A 20195-nucleotide genomic window follows, 5' to 3' on the forward strand; every position below is an offset into this window, starting at 1 on the left:
GGAGGTTCTGTGGGTTAAAACAAGATTCCTGGATGGTATGTTGCCTCCTGGGTGCCAGGTTCCGGGATATCTCGGATTGAGTCCTCAGAACTCTTAAGTGGGAGGGTGAACACCCAGAAGTTGTGGTTCCTGTAGGTACCAATGCCATGGGTAGGATGAATGATGAGGTTCTGCATAGGAAGTTCAGGGAGTTATGTGCTAAATTAAAGGGCAGGACCTCCAGGGTTGTGATCTTAGGATTGTTACCTGTGCCACGTGCTAGTGAAGCAGAACTAGGAAGATGATAAAGTTTAATATGTCACTAAGGAGTTGGTGTAGGAGGGGGGCCATAAGATTTTGAGAAGGTTTGTTAATGTTGCATGGTGAGGTTTAAACTGATCAAACCAGTTCTAAAGGTGAAAACCTGTCCTGAGGATACAATCTCTGCACGGCGGGACTGCTTTGATAATACGAATTAGAGAATGTTCAGTAAAGCTGCTACCTATGGCAACCATATTAACATCAAGGAATATGTGGATTCTGTGACCAGCTACATAGAAAAGTGTACTGATGATGTTAATACACAAAACACATCCATGTGAGGGCAAATTAGAAGCCATGGCTCACTGCAGAGGTCCATGCCAGGCTGAGGGGTCGTGATGCTGCCTTTAGATCAGGGGATGCACCAGCTCTTGGGAAAGCAAGAACTGTGCTTTGCTGTTCCTTCAGGAAGGTGAAATGAGAGCATTCTCAGAGAATTTACAGCGACTTCTGTAATACCAGAGACATGAGGCACATGTGGCAGGGAATTCAGAGGATTACAGATTACAAATCTATCTTGCAAGTCAGCTACCAGGATGCCTCGCTCCCTGAGAGGCTGTTTAAGAAGGTTCAGTCACCTTGCATTCAGGATGAGGTAGTAAATTGGATTAGACATTGGTGTTGTGGGAAAAAGCCAGAGAATGGTAGTAGAAGGTTGCCTCTCTGACTGGAGGCTTGTGACTAGTGAAATGCCACAGTGATTGGTGCTGGGTCCTTTATTATATGTCATCTATATCAAAGATCTGGATGATAATCTTGTTAAGCAGCCCCATGTATGGAACTTTATCAAATACTTTCTGAAAATGAGGAAAGGTACACACTGGGCAACTTACAGTATGGGAGTGACAAAGTGGGCCAGTCAAGATGAAAACATGTGCACTGGAAAACACCCCCCACCAAGAAAAGAGGGAGCCCTCCCCCCCACCCCCGTGTAGGAGGCCCAGTCGATTCACTATGCTGTTAAACTGCATACAATACACTTGCTATCTCACTTTCACTTGCTCAGTATAATTTCTCAAGAGGAGATCAAGTATAAGCCTGATATTTTGCATATTGCTTCATAGAACTTTCCTGGGCACATTCTGCCCCATCTAGTAGAGCCATAGAGCAATATAGCATGGATACAGGCCCTTCAACCCAGTCAGCTCATGCCAACCTACAGTGCCCACCCAATTACCTGCATTTGGTTAACATCCCTCTAAGCTCCCCACCCCATCACTCTCTCCATGACTCTTCATTCACTTGTCCCTTTCCACAAACACTGCAATAGTGCTAAGCGTTACCTACACTACCACTATATCTTCTCCCCCATCACTATACATGGTCCTAAATGTTATTTCAGCTGAGGCTGCACTTTAGCTGTGAGTTTTTTGGGGGCCACTTATTGTATCTGGTGCTCCTAGTGCAGCCTTCTTTACATCAGTGACATCAATGAAACACACTACTCATTGGGGACCGCTTTGTCAAGAACCTTTGCTGTTTGTGACCATGGCCAGGAACTCCTGATGACCATTCATTTCAATTTCACTTCCCATCCACACACTTCCCATTTGTCAAAGACCTCCTCCACAACAATGATGCCAAATGCCTAATATTTCATCTTGGTAGTCTCCAACCTGATAGCATGAACATCGATTTAACTAACTGCTGGTTGACCACTCTGTTGACCAAACTCTTCCTTTATGTTATTTCATTATGGTGGTCATACCACCCTTTCTCTTCCTCACCTCAGCTGTCATGACCTGCCCATCACCTCCCTCAGGTTTCCCACCTCCTTCCCTTTATTCCATAGTCTACTATGTTCTCCTATCATATTCCTTGTATCTTCCACCCACCCTCTCCCAGCTTCTCACATAATTCCCTTTCATTCCCCCTCCACCACCCACCCACCTTCACCCTCACCTACCTTCTCCCTCATCCGGACTTACATGTTACCTGCCAGTTTGGGCTCCTCTCTCTTCACCCTATCTTCTTGCCCTAACTTTTGCCCTTTGTTTTCTATTCCTAATGAAGTGTCTTGACTCAAAACATTCACTGTTTATTTCCCTCTGTAGATGTTGCCTGACTTGCTGAGGTTCTCCAGCATTTTCTCTGTGCTACTCCTCTCCCAACATATCTAGAGCACTATGGCATATTATTTTTATGTACTTCACCTAAATTTCTCTCAGTCCCTTTGTTCTAAAGAGTACAATCTCAATGTAGGCAGCTTCTCCTCGCAAATATAATTATAAGACAAAAGCAGAAATTCTGTTACAACTCCACTAGTGAAGCAGCATTAGTAGAAGAAATATCAGTTAACATTTCAGGTCATAAGACCATAAGACAGATTTACAAGGATGTTGCCTGGACTGGGGACCATGCGTTATGAGAATAGGTTGAGTGAACGTTGCCTTTTCTCCTTGGAGTGACAGACAATGAGAGGTGACCTGATAGAGGTGTATAAGATGATGAGAGGCATTGATTGTGTGGATAGCCAGAGGCTTTTTCCCAGGGCTGAAGTAGCTAACACAAGGGGGCATAGTTTTAAGGTGCTTGGAAGTAGGTACAGAGTGGATGTCGGGTAAGTTTTTCACACAGAGAGTGGTGGGTGTATGGAATGTATGGTGGTAGCGGTGGATACGATAGGGTCTTTTAAGAGACTCTTAGATAGGTACATGGAGCTTAGAAAATCAGCTCTGTGGTAGGGAAATTCTAGACAGTTTCTAGAGTAGGTTACATAGTGGGAACAACATTGTGGGCTAAAGGGCCTGTAATGTGCTGTAGATTTCTATGTTCTATAAGACATTGAACAGAATTAAGTAATTCGGCTCACTGAGTCTGCTCCACTATTCCATCATCGAAGATTTATTAACTCTCAACCACGTTCTCCTGTCTTAGATCATAAACATAGGAGCAGAATTAGGCCATTTAGCCCATTGAGTTAGCCCCACCAGTCCATTATGGCTGATCCCAGATCCCACTCAACTCCATACACCTGCCTTCTCGTCATTTCCTTTGATGCCCTGACCAATCAGGAAACTATCAGCTTCTGCTTTAAATATACCCATGGACTTGGCCTCCACCACAGTCTGTGAGCATTCCACAGATTCACTACCCCCTGGCAAAAAAATCCTCCTTGCCTCTGTTCTTAAAGGTCACCCTTCAGTTTTGAGACTGTGCTGTCTAGTTCTGGATACCCCCACCACAGGAAACATCCGCTCCACATCCTCCTTACCTAGTCCTTCCAACGTCCAGTAAGTTTCAATGAGATCCCTCTGCATTCTTCTAAATTCCAGTGAGTACAGACCCAAAGCTGCCAAATGTTCCTCATATGTTAACCCCTTCATTCCTGAAATCATCCTTGTGAACCTCCTCTGGCCTCTCTCCTATGACAACACATCCTTTCTGAGATATGGGGCCCAAAGCTGTTGACAGTACTCCAAGTGCAGCTTGACTAGTGTCTTATAAAGGTTCAGGATTATCTTCTTGCTCCTAACTAGGGCCTTCTTTCAGCCATGACTCAGTGATGCCTACACATAATTTCGACCAGTTTCTAATTGCACCATGAGTTTGTCTATCTTATTCTGAATGCAACATGCATCTAAATACAACACCTTCAGTCCTCCATTCTTTGCCCTTTTGAGTTTTGCCTCAGTGGTACAATTTAACTTTTTGCTCTGTCTGCATTTAATACCCAATGATTTCATTGGTTTGACCTTCCTTACATTCATGTTACACCCATCATCTACTTGTAAACCTGCTGACTCATCCTCAGCTCCATCGTACTGGTTCCCATCCCCCTTCCACATTAGTTTAAATCACTCTTAACAGCTCCAGTAAATCTGTTTGCCAGAATATTGGTTCCACTCGGATTCAAGTGCAATCTGTCCCTTTTGTACAGATCTCACCTGCCCCAGAAGAGGTCCCAATTATCCAGAAATCTGAATACCTGCCCCCTGCTCCAATTCTTCAGCCATGCATTTAACTGCCACCTTACTCTATTCCTATCCTTATTGTTGCGTGGCACAGGCAGCGATCCTGAAATTACAACCCTTGAGATCCTGCTTCTCAGCTTCCTTCCTAACTCCCTGTATTTTGTTTTCAGGACCACCTCCCTTTTTCTACCTATGCCACTGGTGCCAATATGTACCACAACTTCTGGCTGCTAGCCCTCCCTTTTCAGGATATTGTGGACACGTTCAAAAACACTGTGGACCCTGGCACTGGGTGGCAAACTATCATTTGTGTTTATTTTTTGCATCCAAAGAATCGTCTATCTGTCCCCCTAATTGTAGAGTCCCCTGCTACTGCTGCCATCCTCTTCAATTCCCTACCCTTCTGAGTCACAGGGCCAGACTTGGTGCCAGAGGAATGGGCGCTCTTGCTTCCTCCAGGTAGGTTGTCCCCACCAACAGTACTCAAAATGGAGTACTTATTGTTCAGGGGGGAGGCCACAGGGCTTCTTTCCACTATCTGATGCTCTCCCTTCCCTCTCCTGACAGTCACCCATTTATCTGTCTCCTGTAGGTTTGCGGTGACTACCTCTTTATAGCTGCTGTCTATCACCTCTGCACTTTCCCTAACAAGGCAAAGATCGTGAAGCAGCAACTTCTGTTCCTTAACATGGTCTCTCAGGAACTGCATCTCGATGCACCTGGTGCAGATGTGGACATGGGTAGTCTCCCAGAAATCCCACATCTTCTGAGGGACATATCTATTCTGTGCCTTGTGAACTATTTCCAAAACCTAAAGCCACCTCTGCTTGGTTGTCATCCTTGTCAGTATCCTCCTCCAATCCACCTGTGAAAGCTTCTCTCTCATGCCTCTGTAATTCCCTTGATTCCATTGTGATGCTGATACATGTGACTTATGCTTCTCCCTCTCAAATTGCAGTATGAATTCAATCATATTATGATCATTGCCTTTTAAGGGTTCCTTTACGTTAAGCTCCCTAATAAGATCTGAGTTCTTACACAACCTTCAGTCTAAGATAGCCTTTCCCCGAGTAGGCTCAAGCACAAGCTGCTCTAAAAAGCAGACTCATAAACACTCAACAAATCCCCTCTCTTGCGATCTGACACCAATTTGATTTTCCCAATCCCCTTGCATATTGAAGTCCTCCATTACAAATGTGACATTACCCTTATTACATGTCTTTTCCAGCTCCCTTTGCTTGTTGGCATAATCCTTGACAGCCAGACTAATCAAGAACCTATCAAATTCTGCTTTAAATATACTCAATGACTTAGCCTCCATGGCCATCTGTGGCAATGAACTCCCCCTGGCTAAAGAAGTTCCTTCTCATCTCTGTTCTAGATGGATGTCCACTATTCTGAGGCTGTGCCTTTTGGTCCTAGACCTCCCCTCCATAGAAAATATCCTGTCCATGTCCACTCTATCTAGACCTTTTAATATTCAATAGACTTCAATGATATCCTCCTCTGTACCCTCTCTATTTTCAGCACACAATATTCAATAGGTTTCAATGAGATCCTGCTCTGTACCCTCTCCATTTCCAACACACATTTTCATAGATAAGGGGCCTAAAACCAATCACAATACTTCAAGTGTGGCCTAACTAATGTCTTATAAAACATCAGCATTACATTCTTATATTATATTCTAGTCCTCTCCAAATGAATGCTAACATTGCATTCCTTACCACCAACTCAACCTTTAGGGAACCCTGCATGAGGACTCTGAAGTTCATTTGCATCTCTGATTTTTAGGTTTTCTCCCTGTTTATAAAATAGTTTGTGCCTTTATTCCTTGCTAACAATGTACATGACCATACGCTTCCCAACGCTATATTCCATCTTCCACTTCTTTGTCCATTCTCCTAATCTGTCTAAGTCCTTCTGCAGATTCCTTGTTTCCTCAACAATACCTGCCCCTTCACTTGTTTTCATATCATCCACAAACTTAGCCACAAAGCCATCAATTCTGTCATCCAAATCGTTGATATTTAACATGACAAAAAGTGGTCCTAACACTGACCCCTGTGGAACACCATTACTTACTGATATCCAACCGGAAACATAGAAACATAAAAAATAGGTGCATGAGTAGGCCATTCGGCCCTTCGAGCCTGCACCGCCATTCAGTATGATCATGGCTGATCATCCAACTCAGAACCCTGTACCTGCTTTCTCTCCATACCCCCTGATCTCTTTAGCCACAAGGGCCATATCTAACTCCCTCTTAAATATAGCCAATGAACTGGCCTCAACTGTATCCTGTGGCAGAGAATTCCACAGATTCACCACTCTCTGTGTGAAGAAGTTTTTCCTCATCTCGGTCCTAAAAGGCTTCCCCTTTATCCTTAAACTGTGACCCCTCGTTCTGGACTTCCCCAACATAGGAAACAATCTTCCTGCATCTAGCCTGTCCAATCCCTTTAGAATTTTATACGTTTCAACAAGATCCCTCTTCAAACTTCTAAATTCCAGTGAGTATAAGCCTAGTCGATCCAGTCTTTCTTCATATGAAAGTCCTGCCATCCCAGGAATCAATCTGGTGAACCTTCTCTGTACTCCCTCTATGGCAAGAATGTCTTTCCTCAGATTAGGGGACCAAAACTGCACACAATATTCTAGGTGCAGTCTCACCAAGGCCTTGTACAACTGTACAAAAGCCCCCTTTATTCCCACTCTTTACCTCCTGCTGGCCAACCACTCTTTTATCCATACTACACACACAAAATGCTGGAAGAACTCAGCAGGCCAGGCAGCATTTATGGAAAAGAGTAAACAGTTGATGTTTTGGGCTGAGACCCTTCAGCAGGACTGGAAAAAGAATGAGAATTCAGAATACGAAGGTGGGGGGAGGGGAGAAAGAAGTACCCGGTAATAGGTGATAGGTGAAACAGAGAGAGGAGAGGGTAAAGTAAAGTGCTGTGAAGTTGATTGGTGAAAGAGATAAAGGGCTGGAGGAGGGAGAATCTGATAGGAGAGGGTAGAAGACCATGGAAGAAAGGGAAGGTGGAGGAGCACCTGAAGGAGGTGATGGGCAGGCAAGGAGATAAGGTGAGAGAAGAGAACCGGAATAGGGAATGGTGAAGAGGGGCCAATTGCCTGAAGTTCGAGAAATTGATGCTCACACCACCAGGTTGGAGGCTATAGAGATGGAATATAAAGTATTGCTCCTTCATCTGAGTGTGTCATTGCAGCAATAGAGGAGGCCATGGACTGACATGTCAGAAAGGAAATGGGAAGTAAAATTGAAGGATGGGTACCGGGAGATCCTGCTTTCTCTGGCAGATGGAGTATAGGTGCTGAGCAAAGGAGTCTCCCAATCTATGTAACGTCTCACCAATATGCAGGAGGCCACACTAGGAGCACTGGGCATAGTATATGACCCCAACAGACTCACAGGTGAAGTGTTGGCTCACCTGGAAGGACTATTTGTGGTCCTGAATAGCAGTGAGGGAGGAGGTATAGAGGAAGGTGTGGCACTTGTTCCACTTGCAAGGATAAGTGCCAGGAGGGAGATCAGTGGGGAGGGCCGAGTGGACAAGGGAGTCGTGTACGGAGTGATCCCTGTGGAAAGCATAAAGTGAGGGGGAGGGAAATATGCGGGGTGGTAGGTGAGGACAAGAGGAACCCTGTCTCTGGTGTGGCAGTGGGAGGATGGGGCAAATGTGTAAGAAATTTTATCTTTCCTGTAATACCATGGGTTCTCACCTTGTTAAGCAGCCTCATATGCAACACCTTGTCAAGGTCAATGTCCTTTCCTCAGAATTCTCCTATAATTCTTTGCTTTGGAACACCCTTCTAAATCTCCTCTACACCTTTAGTGCTGTTGTTACCTTTAGGCTGGTGATCAGAAAATATATAATGCTCCAGTTGTGTTCACTGGACGACATATAATCATGCTTCAGGATACCTCTGCTCCCCATTCATTATTTTTTAATTTAACAGGGTATCTTCGATAATGAGATGTGTTTGATGGGAGAAGTCGGTAATTCCAATGCCAGATTTGGGTTTGCTATTGCAAACATAGGTGACATTAACAAAGATGATCACAATGATATAGCTATCGGAGCTCCAGTGGAAGAAGATCATTGTGGCAGCATCTATATCTTTAATGGTAAAAGGAATGGCATCCACAAAACTTATTCCCAGGTAAGGTTATCTGTAGGAGATTCATTATGATTGGTTGTATCCAGGCTCTCAAACTCCTCTATTATATCTGTAACTATCTTGAAGAGCAAAAGCAGCTATATCCTACCCTTCTGAAGCTTATGACACTAGTAATATAAATAGGAATGGTAAGTAATTAAACACCTTTTGAGAAATCAAGATTGATAGGTTGAGGAAGATGTTAAGAAAATGAGATTTTAGAAAGAGTGGTCAGTCCTCAATGTTTTCCGAAGCCGATGTATATCATCATCTTTGATGTTTTGAACTCCAAAACTGTCTTAAGATTTAATGTTGCAGTAATGGCCTCCATAATCACCTTCATCAGGCTATGGTTTTACAGTCTAGTATGTTCCATAGTCACTCACCAGCAGTGCAAAAGAGAGGAAATGTGCCATTGAATGTAACAGTATTTGGTGATGGGGCTGCACTTGCAATATTATGTTCAGAGTTGTTCACCCTCTTATAGGAAGAGTGTAATTAAAATGGAAAGAGTTCAAACAAAGGCTCTATGGACTGAGTTATAGGGAGAGGTTAGTCAGGGTGGGCCTCTCACTCTTCAGAGCACTGGCAACTGAGGGGTGATCTCATAGAGATATATACAGTAAAATCATAAAGAGCTTAGATAGGTTGAGCAGTTTTTTTTCCCCAGAGTTGGGGAATCAAAAACGTTTAAGGTTAGAGGTGAATGGTTCATTAAGAACTTGAGGCAACTTTATTTTTACATAGTGGGTTGTAGATATATGGAGCAGGCTGCCAGAAGATGTGACTGGGGTGGATACATTGGGAATATTTTTTAAAAATGAATAGAGATTAGAGGGATAGTGGCCAATTTCTGGGAAATGAAATTTGCTTGAAGATACATCTTGGTCAGCATAGACTCATATGGGCCTATTTGACTATGTGATTTCAACTTCGCCCATAGCAATATTCAAAGTACATTTATTATTGAAGTATGTACAGCACATGATGTACAACTTGAGATTTATCTTTTTACAGGTAGCCACAAAAACAAAGAAACCAAATGGAATCCTTTTTTAAAAAAGACTCTCAAACACTCAATGTGCAAAAAAGAACAAATCATGCAAACAATAAAAAGTAAAGAAATAGGACTCAGAACTAAAGTTCACAAATCGAGTTCACAGTCAGTTCATTGCTGCAGCCAGGAGCCCATTAGTTGAAGGCCACAGCCTCATTTCAGCACAGAGACAAGTAAATCTCGTGGAGTAGTGAACTAAACACCGGCCTGGCCCCAACCCCCAACCTTTTCAACTGGCCCTGTGCTTAAATAGACCAAACATCGGCTCATTCCTCACTTTCAGGCCTGGACCCTGCCGCTCCAATTTGACCTCAATATTGCATTTAGTGTCCACTAAAATTTCTAGTGAAAGATAGATGGGCGTGTATAGACTGGATCTGATCATGAGGAAAAAAAGACAAGTAAACTATCAGAAAATAGTTTAATTTACTATCTACTGATACACTTTTTACTCTTTGTATTCTTTAGCGAATAAAGGGGAAGGATGTGATGACTGGTCTGCAGTACTTTGGACAATCAATAGATGGTACAACAGATGTGGATGCAGATGGGCTACTTGATATAACAGTCAGTGCAAAGGACAATGTTGTGGTGCTCAGGTATGTAGACTTACTGTGTAGATTCAGGTTAATTCAGACACGAGGGCCGGTACATTTTGGACCAATTAGCTGAAGTTTCATGAAATGGTTAAAAGTTATACAAAAGAAAAACTTCCATTTAAATGAGTAACAATTCATGTATTTAAATGAACTACCAAACAAGTTCAAGCTCTACCAATACCCCTACAGTACTATAAGACTGTGTATTAGATCCCAATAGTTATCGATGGAGAAATTTATCTGCCATGTTCTTTTGATTAACTGTAAATGAACAAAATCAGTGCAGACACCTAGTGCAGGTATGGACTGCCTTCATGCAATGCTTTAAATGATTGCATCCTCCCAACCTTCATTTTCATTGTAACATTCAAGATGATTGTTGATACCTTCCTAACTTGTTGAAGTAGTGAATTCATTTAATTTTCATTCCCTGCTGTTTCTGGCATCTCCAAGCCTGAATAATTGAAACCACGGTGAGCAAAACAGTTCAGAATTGTCTTGTTGATCATTTCTTGCCAGTTATCAATGACAAAAATCACCACTTTTTGAAGACAAACACATGCAATTGACTCTTTTTAACTGGTCGCTCTAAGCATGCTGTAGTGTCCAGCGGCCTCACAAGTGCCTGCGACTGATACTAGTTAGGAACTGTTCCGCAATAGTCTCCTTCCCCAGTCGAGCAGCACAGTGTCCCAAATAAACAAAAGGAATCCAGGCTATTTTCTCAATTTAGGTTTTATTCATTAAGTGTTATCCCAAATAAACAGCTGCCCTGATTAACTGATGGGCCAATTAACCAGAATCCACTGTATAACATCTTACATTAGACAAATCAGTTTGTGACTTTGCTGACATTTTTACTTTGCTTTATTAATGTTCAATATTGCCTGTATAAGCTGGAAATACTAAAGACTGCAGATGTAGAATATGGAGTAACAAACAATCTGTGAAGACACTCGGGGTCAAGGAACATCTGTTGGAGGAATAAATTTATTGACTTTTCAGGTCGAAACCTTGCGGCAGGACTGAGAGAGAGGAAAAGATGGACAGTATAAAGAGAAGGAGATCCACTCCCCTTCCCCTCTTTATGCTGGCCATTTCCCCTCTCTACTATCAGTTCAGATGCGGGATTTGGACCCGAAGCATTTACAGTGCTTCCTCTTCCACAAATGCTGGTCAACCTCCCAAGCTCCTCCAGCACATTTTTTGTGCCTATATAACTTGGTAGATTGATTTGATCAAAAGGGCGGCATGCAGTTAGCATGATGCTGTTACAGTTCTGGAGTTCAGAGTTCAATTTTGTATCCTCTGTAAGAAGTTTGTACATCTTTCTCGTGAACACATGGGTTTCTTCTGGATGCTCCAGTTTCCTCCCACATTCCAAAGACATCAGTTAGTAGGTTATTTGGTCATTGTAAATTGAGTATCCTGATGAAGGGTCTCAGCCCGAAGTGTCAACTGTTTACTCCTTTCCATAGATGCTGCCTGGACTGCTGAGTTCCATTAGACCATAAGACATAGGAGCAGAATTAGGCCATTCAGCCCATCATGTCTGATCCACCATTCCATCATGGCTGATTCTGAATCCTACTCAACCCCATACACCTGCTTTCTCACTATATCCTTTTAGTTTCTCCAGCATTTTGTGTGTGTTGCTTTGGATTTCCAGCATCTGCAGATTTTCTTGTGATTGTAAATTGTCCTCTGATTAGACCAGGACACGCACATGATGAACAAATGAATGATTAGACTAGTGTTAAATAGATGGGTTGCTGAGTGGTGAGGCTCAGTGGGTTGGAAGTGCCTTTTCTGTGCTGTATCTCTAAAAAAATATAGAAGTTTAAACAGTGCAACTAAGGCTGTTGGGACTCAAACTGAACAATTCTTTACGTGGATTTTTTTTAATTGTGAAATATATATACACAGTAGTAACTGGGTTACATAGTGTAGTGTTCTCATTCAGGTGTAAGAACTCTGAACTGAACACCGAGGTAAACCGTAGTCAATGAGGCACGATCTCAGTAAGATTAACCGTTTACTGTTCACTCTTCCACATTAACGTATGGTGAAAACTGTTGATAAAACAATACAAAATATATACAGTATTTGGTTCCTTCTTGACATCACATTTACATCATAAATACTTGTAAAAGTAAAACTACAACAAACTATATTACATTAAAATACAACATACAGTCAGAATCTACCTACGCCATCAACTGGCTTTAAATACACTTCAACGCAAACTATCCAGCAATGCTTTCAATAGCACAAGAAAATAAACTTTATCAACCGTCATTACTTTTAACAGAATCAGCGTTAACATTTTTACTTCAACATATCGATTATCTTATAAATTTACGGCATTGCTTCTATGATGTTTCTTAGTGCATCATGTTTCTTTAAAGAAACTGTCCTCGTGCTGATCCTGCACACACAAGCCCCCTCCTTCCCGTTTCTCCAAACTGGTATTTTCCCACAAGACACGGCGAAACTGGGTGTGATGTCATCGCATGCCGCATTACATCACAGACAACGAATTTACTTTCAACAACCTTAACTTTAACTAGAAAATAATTACAAACGAATTACTAAAGCGAAAATGTATTAAAGCTAAACAAATGCCTTAAGGGCAACACACTCCCCGCCTGACCTTCGTAAGGTCACTATGAACATGATACAAAACTTCAGTCTCTAAATCAGTCCTTGGGTAGAAGTAGGACGACTTCTGCAACTGGCCTTTGGTAAGTTTTCACATCACCTTCGTCAGAAATTTTCAACTCAACCTTCCTGACATGTCCATCCCTACCAGGGAATGAGGCACTGATTCCGACCATTGGCCAGCAGTTGCAGGCGATCTGCTTGTTCCTGAGCAGGATGATATCTCCAACTTGAAGATTCCTGCGAGGTTCTGTCCACTTTTGTCTGTGTTGCAACAAAGGTAGATATTCATGTCTCCAATGGGACCAGAACTGATTTGTGAGAGCCTGAACCTGTCTCCATTGCTTTGTGTACAAGTCCTTATCTGAGAAGTCCCCAGGTGGAGGAGGAACTCCTGCCTTCTGCATAAGGAGCATTGATGGTGAGAGTATGAAGGGGTTTTCTGGGTCAGAAGACACAGGTAGGAGTGGTCGTGCATTTATAATGACTGTGACCTCTGCCATTAGTGTGCACAGCACTTCATGAGTCAGTCGGGTGCGTTGCTGTAAAAGCATTGAATCAAGGATCCTTCTGGCGATACCAATTATCCGCTCCATGAGCCTCCCATGTGAGAGGCGTGTGGTGTGTTGAATTCCCAGTTACATCCTTGCTCACTGAGGTACCTTTGTACTGTTTTGTCCATCCCGAGCTCCTTGGATGCTCCAACAAAGTTCGTGCCGCAATCAGACCTTAACTGTTTTGCAGGGCCTCTTAGTGCAAAGAAGCGCCTGAGAGCATTAATGCAGCTGGATGTATCCAAAGATTCGATGACCTCAATGTGCACTGCTCTTGAACTCATGCAGCTGAACATGATGGCCCACCATTTGCTCACTGCTTGTCCTCCTCTGGTGTGTCTAGTGTTGATTGTCCAGGGACCAAATACATCAACCCCCACATATGTAAAAGGAGGGCAGGCATTGAGGCATTCTGGTAGGAGGTCTGCCATACATTGAGCTTCCAGCTTCCCTCGCCGTTTCCTGCAGGTTACACATCTGTGAAGTACTGAATTGATCAGTGTTTTGCCTCCCAAGATCCACAGTCCCACTGCCCTGATTGCTCCCTCTGTCAGGTGACGGTCCTGATGCCTTACCTGTTCATGGTGATGGCGAGTAAGCAATAAGGACACGTGGCTGTCTTTGGGCAGGATTACTGGGCTCTTCTCTGCAGCTGAAAGGTGAGAGTGTATTAACTGGCCTCCAATGTAAATGAGATCGTTCTTCAGGATCAGGTTGAGTTTCCTCAAAGGGCTGTCCTTTGGTATTGGTTTATTAGCTTGGAGGGCTGAAAACTCCCTCACAAAAGCTGCTCTTTGAGTTGCTTTAAGGATGACGTCCTTTGCCTGGGCCAATTCATCCGCAGTGCGAGGTAAGTTACATTTGTGCCATCCCTTGCATTTACTATTTCAGGATGAGTGTTTGTGGGATCTGGCCATGTGAATGAGGAATGCAAGTCTTCTAACTAAGGAATTCAAGGTGGAGAACCACTGAAAGCGTTTGGTGGTACATATTGACTCTTCGAGGTAGGTGACTCCTGTTTGTATTTGCGGCCGAATTTCCAAGTCTCTTTCGGGTTCGATCAACTCAAATTTCTCGCTCGTTTGAGTTTTTTCTGCTGATGGATGATACTGGAAGGGGGGTCCGGTGATCCAGGAAGTCTGCGCCAGACGGGATGCAGATAAGGATCTCGATGCATGGTCCGCAGGGTACGTACATAATGCCATTGTCCATGCTTTGATGACAGGCAGATACGTTGAACTCTATTATAAACGTACACGTAGAAATGTTTTGATTCATTATAAATATAACCAAGCACTACTTTGCTATCCGTATAGAACTTGGTGTCATCCAGCTCTAGGTCTAGCTTGTCCTGGATAAGATCCGCCATTTCCACAGCCAGGACAGCTGCGCACAGTTCAAGCCTTGGAATTGTCGGCTCGGACTGAGGAGCGAGCTTCGCCTTACCAGTTACAAATCCTACTTCAACTTGACCATCCTTCCCAACTACTTTCAAGTAAGCCACAGCACCAATGGCCTCGGTTGACGCATCCGAAAACACGCACAATTCTCTGTGCGCTGCCTTGGTGAGTGATGTTGCAGTGTACCTACGTGGGATATGAAGCTGTTTTAGATCTTGAAGTGAATCTCTCCAAGCCTCCCATCTGCTTAGCTTGTCTTCTGGTAGAGGAGTATCCCAGTCGGAGAGCTCAGAGGTAAGTTCCCTGAGAAGGGCTCTCCCCTGGATCGTAACTGGCGCCAGTAGACCCAAGGGATCGAAAACACTGTTAACAGTGGAGAGAACTCTACGGCGGGTGAATGGCTTGATCACGGTCGGCATGGAGAATGTGAATATGTCAGTTGTAACCTCCCAAAGGAGGCCCAAACTCCGTGTGGGTATGGTTTCTCCATCTAGATCTAGGTCTTTGATTGCCAGAGCACAGTCATCGTGTGGAAAGGCATCCATGACTGCCTGACAGTTTGATGCGAAGACTGACTGTCCCAGTGTCTTGTCAGTTACTTTACTACACTTGTTGAAGCCTTGTCGTGCTTCCTTGATACACATGAAGCTTGTGCAAGGTTGAAAAATTGAATGGCGGCCACTCTCTAGCGCGTTGGTCTTGAGTGTGTTAACTGTCGGTTTGTGTAAGTTGCCAAGGCACACCTCTCCTATCACCACCCAGCCCAGATCCAGGCGTTGGGCAAAGGGGGTGTTGTGTGGTCCATTGACCTGCTGCCTGACCTTGTGCACCTGGAGAACGTCTCTTCTGAGTAGCAGAAGTATTTCTGGTTTTGGATCCAGTTCTGGGATGTGCTTGGCAATGTGGTGGAGATGCAGCTGGTGTCACACTGTGCTTTGCAACGGAATCTCAGTGCAGTTATTCAAAATTTCATTGCACTCTAAGAGTGGAGGGAGACAGACGACAACTTTACCGTCCTGCGACTCGAGCTGAAGCCTTCTGCCTTCCTGCCATATGTTTCTACGCTGCCTGAGCAAGTTCTAAGGTAGTATGGGAACTGATTACTCTCTAGGTTGATCAAGTCGAAGAACTCTGGTCTGACTAGTGAGCGATTGCTCTGGTCGTCCAGAATTACATAGGCTTTGATGGCCTTGTCTTTGGCTCCCTTAAGGTACACCTTAGTGAGGCAGATCTTTGAGCAAGAACGGCTTGACTGACCTTGACCGCAAACTTCTGTGCAGCTCGAGCTGACAATTGTTGTATCGGGGTGATCCTCTCCCTCCCCGCCATCCTCTTGTGAGGGTGAGGGAGCTTTGTCAGTTTGTGGTAACGGGCCGGGATGCATGACCCCATCGTGATTAGTGCTGTTACATTCCGAGCACTTCACGGGGATCGTACACTCTCTAGCGAGGTGAGAGGTAGAGGAACAGCATTTAAAACATTTTTTTCTCCTTGACTAGGGCCATTCTCTCGTCAAAGGGTTTTTTCCTAAACGTTCTGCATTTTTGAGGGGGTGGGATTTGTTGTGCAATGGACAATTCTTGCTAGGGTCATTGTTAGTTGTGGAGACTTTAGTTTTATGCACCGAGACAGGTTTACTGATGTTAAAATTATTCGGAGTGGATTTGACTGGCTTGGAGTGAATTGTACTACTACTTTGACTCATGAAGCTAGGTTCGTTTCACTTCTTCGCCTCCTTGCACACAAACCTAGTGAAATACTTAAAGGGAGGAAATTGACCACCGTTCTCTTCCTTATACTCTGAGCCAACAGACACCCACCTTTCCTGCAGCCCAAATGGAAGTTTGTCCATGATTGGTCTAATTCCGTATGAAGTATCTAGATATAACAGGCCAGTTAAATAGCCATCTTCTTTAGTGCCTTCAATCTCCACGAGTAGATCACCGAGTTCTCTTAATTTAGTGTGGTCCTTGGCTGACACCCTAGGAAAATTTTCCAGCCGTCGAAATAGTGCCGTTTCAATAACTTCAGGGGCCGCATAGCACTCCGGAAGTCTCTCCCATGCTTTGCGTAAGGCTAGCTTGGTTGATGTACATTGAACGTATGCGTCTCACCTGTTTGCATGATTCTTTTCCCAGCCATTTTGTCATAAGATCCAACTCTTGGGTTGCTTCGAGCTGGACTCTGCCGGTAGCGTTGGTGAATGAGGAGTACCATGCACGTTAATTTTCAGGCTTATCGTCAAACTGGTATAGTCCTGAAGTGATGAGATCTTGCCGTGCTAAATACTGTGCCAGGGGTTCAACTACAAGTGGCACACTGGCTGGGGGAATATGTTGGCAGGCATATGACTGAGCGTGTATGTTCTTTATGGGATTTGCTGTTCTGACTTCAGCCTTTGCCTCTTCTCTTGCCAAATCTGGTAAGTTTGGTGTCAAGAAGTATTTGTCATCAGCCCCTTCGTTCTCGATTTAATCACAAAGTTGCAAGCGTGAATTGTCTTCCTCAGATGGATGCGATACAATTGGGCCTCTCTTTGACTCCTCATGAAATGGGACGTTAGCATATAAGTATGGAAAGGAAGAACGAATCTTCGGGTCCATTTGAGATTGGACGTAGTTGCTAGTGCATTCCAATCTGGTCCTTTCTGAAGTAGATTTTACTTCATCTAGAACATGCATTTCTTCAGCACTTTCTAATATTTCTGCTTCCACACTGGCAGCTTTGGCTTCTCGGCGTAGCATCAGCACTTCTAACTCTGTTTCTATCCTTACCCTTTCCAACTGGTTTTCGGCTTCTCTGGCAGCCTTTTCCATTTTCAGTTTTGCTTCCTGTTCAGCGTATGACGCTCTCACCTTGGAGGTTTCTGCTTTAGCTCTTGCGAGGGCAGCCTTACTCATTGATGCCCCACTGCTCCTTGCGCTGGATGGCAACAACTTGACGCTTGATTGCGTGACCATTGTACCACTTGTTGAAACACCAAATAATGCCGCCTTTTCACTGCAGTGTTCTCATTCAGGTGTAAGAACTCTGAACTGAACACCGAGGTAAACCGTAGTCAATGAGGCACGATCCCAGTAAGATTAACCGTTTACTGTTCACTCTTCCACATTAATGTATGGTGAAAACTGTTGATAAAACAATACAAAATATATACAGTACTTGTTTCCTTCTTGACATCACATTTACATCATAAATACTTGTAAAAGTAAAACTACAACAAACTATATTACATTAAAGTACAACATACAGTCAGAATCTACCTACGCCATCAACTGGCTTTAAATACACTTCAACACAAACTATCCTGCAACACTTTCAATAGCACAAGAAAATAAACTTTATCAACTGTCATTACTTTTAACAGAATCAGCATTAATATTTTTACTTCAACATATCGATTATCTTATAAACTTACGGCGTTGCTTCTATGATGTTTCTTAGTGCGTAGAAAGAAACTTTCCTCACGCTGATCCTGCACACACAAGCCCCCACCTTCCTATTTCTCCAAACTGGTATTTTCCCACAAGACGCGGCGAAACCGGGTGTGACATCATCGCATACCGCGATACATCACAGACAACGAATTTACTTTCAACAACCTTAACTTTAACTAGAAAATAATTACAAATGAATTACTAAAGTGAAAATGTAATAAAGCTAAACAAATGCCTTAAGGGCAACACACATAGTAAAGCTCAGAATTGAAAATCAGGCTACTTTATGGATTTTTTAATGAAATAGTTAATACATAATTTGTAGTTGAGAAGTCTAGGGAAAATGATCACATAATTCACTAGAATGACTCCAGCAATGAAGAATTTCAGCTGTAAAATTACACTGGAGAAGTTAGAATTATTTTCCTTGGAGCAAAGAAAGTTGGGAAGAGATTTGACAGAGGTATAGAAAATGATGTTAGGTTTAAGTAAAGTAAATAGAGAGAAATTGTTTCCATAAGCAAATGGTTCAATGCCCAGTGAGCAAAGATTAGAGTAAAAAGATACAAGGGGGATATGACAAAAAAAATGTAGCGAATGATCAACTAGAATTTGCTGCCTTTAAGGATGGTGGAAGCAGAGTTAATGAGAATTGTCAAAAATATTGGAATCAGCACTAGACAAGGCTAAGGGGGAATGGGCCTTAAAAGATTGCTATGCAGGAGCTTTCATGAACAAATGGGATGAATAGCCATGTGATTTTAGAAAACATAGAAAACCTGCAGCACAATACAGGCCCTTCAGCCCACAAAGTTGTGTTGAACTCGTCCCTACCTTAGAAATTACTAGGCTTACCTATAACCCTCTATTTTACTAAGCTCCATGCACCTATCTAAAAGACCTTATCGTATCCACCTCCACCATCGTTGCCGGCATTTCATGCACTCACCATTCCCTGAGTAAAAAAACTTACCCCGACATCTCCTCTGTACCTACTCCCCAGCACCTTAAACCTGTGTCCTCTTGTGGCAACCATTTCAGCCCTGGGAAAAAGCCTCTGACTATCCACACGATCAATGCCTCTCATCATCTTGTACACATCCATCAGGTCATTTCTCATCCTCCTTCTCTCCAAGGAGAAAAGGCCGAGTTCACTCAGCCTATTCTCATAAGGCATGCTCCCCAATCCAGGCAACATCCTTGTAAATCTCCTCTGCACCCTTTCTATGGCTTTCATATCCTTCCTGCAGTGAGGCGACCAGAAATGAGCACAGTACACCAAGTGGGGTCTGACCAGGCTCCTATATAGCTGCAACATTACCTCTCAGCTCCTAAACTCAATTCCACAATTGATGAAGGCCAATACACCATACGCCTTCTACTCAGAGTCAACCTGCACAGCTGCTTTGAGCGTCCTATGGACTCGGACCCCAAGATCTCTCTGATCCTCCACACTGCCATTAACACTATATTCTGCCATCATATTTGACCTACTAAAATGAACCACTTCACACTTATCTGGGTTGAACTCCATCTGCCACTTCTCAACCCAGTTTTGCATCCTATCAATGTCCTGCTGTAACCTCTGACAGCCCTCCACACTATCCACAACACCTCCAACCTTTGTGTCATCAGCAAACTTATTAACCCATCCCTCCACTTCCTCATCCAGGTCATTTATTAAAATCACGAAGTGTAAGGGTTCCAGAACAGATCCCTGAGGCACTCCACTGGTGACTGACCTCCATGCAGAATATGATCCATCTACAACCACTCTTTGCCTTCTGTGGGCAAGCCAGTTCTGGATCCACAAAGCAATGTCCACTTGGACCCCATGCCTTCTTACTTTCTCAGTAAGCCTTGCATGGGGTACCTTATCAAATGCCTTGCTGAAATCCATATACACTGCTCTTCCTTCATCAATGTGTTTAGTCACATCCTAAAAAAATTCAATCAGGCTCGTAAGGCATGACCTGCCCTTGCTGATTACTCCTAATCATATTATACCTCTCCAAATGTTCATAAATCCTGCTTGTCACAATCTTCTCCATCAACTTACCAACCACTGAGGTAAGACTCACTGGTCTA

The 20195-nt window shown here is 43.4% G+C and overlaps 1 protein-coding gene across 1 annotated transcript in view; it reads left to right on the forward strand.

Moving 5' to 3' along the window:
• LOC140731558 (integrin alpha-E-like) overlaps positions 1-20195 on the forward strand; it is a 319805-nt gene that overhangs the window by 111389 nt on the left and 188221 nt on the right. Inside the window, exons 15-16 of the mRNA XM_073053069.1 lie at positions 8199-8402; positions 9925-10055. Of these exons, the coding sequence (XP_072909170.1) occupies positions 8199-8402; positions 9925-10055 (335 nt within the window). The remainder of the gene's footprint in view (positions 1-8198; positions 8403-9924; positions 10056-20195) is intronic.

Source organism: Hemitrygon akajei, chromosome 8 (genome assembly GCF_048418815.1).
Source record: "Hemitrygon akajei chromosome 8, sHemAka1.3, whole genome shotgun sequence".
Taxonomy (NCBI): Eukaryota; Metazoa; Chordata; class Chondrichthyes; order Myliobatiformes; family Dasyatidae; genus Hemitrygon; species Hemitrygon akajei.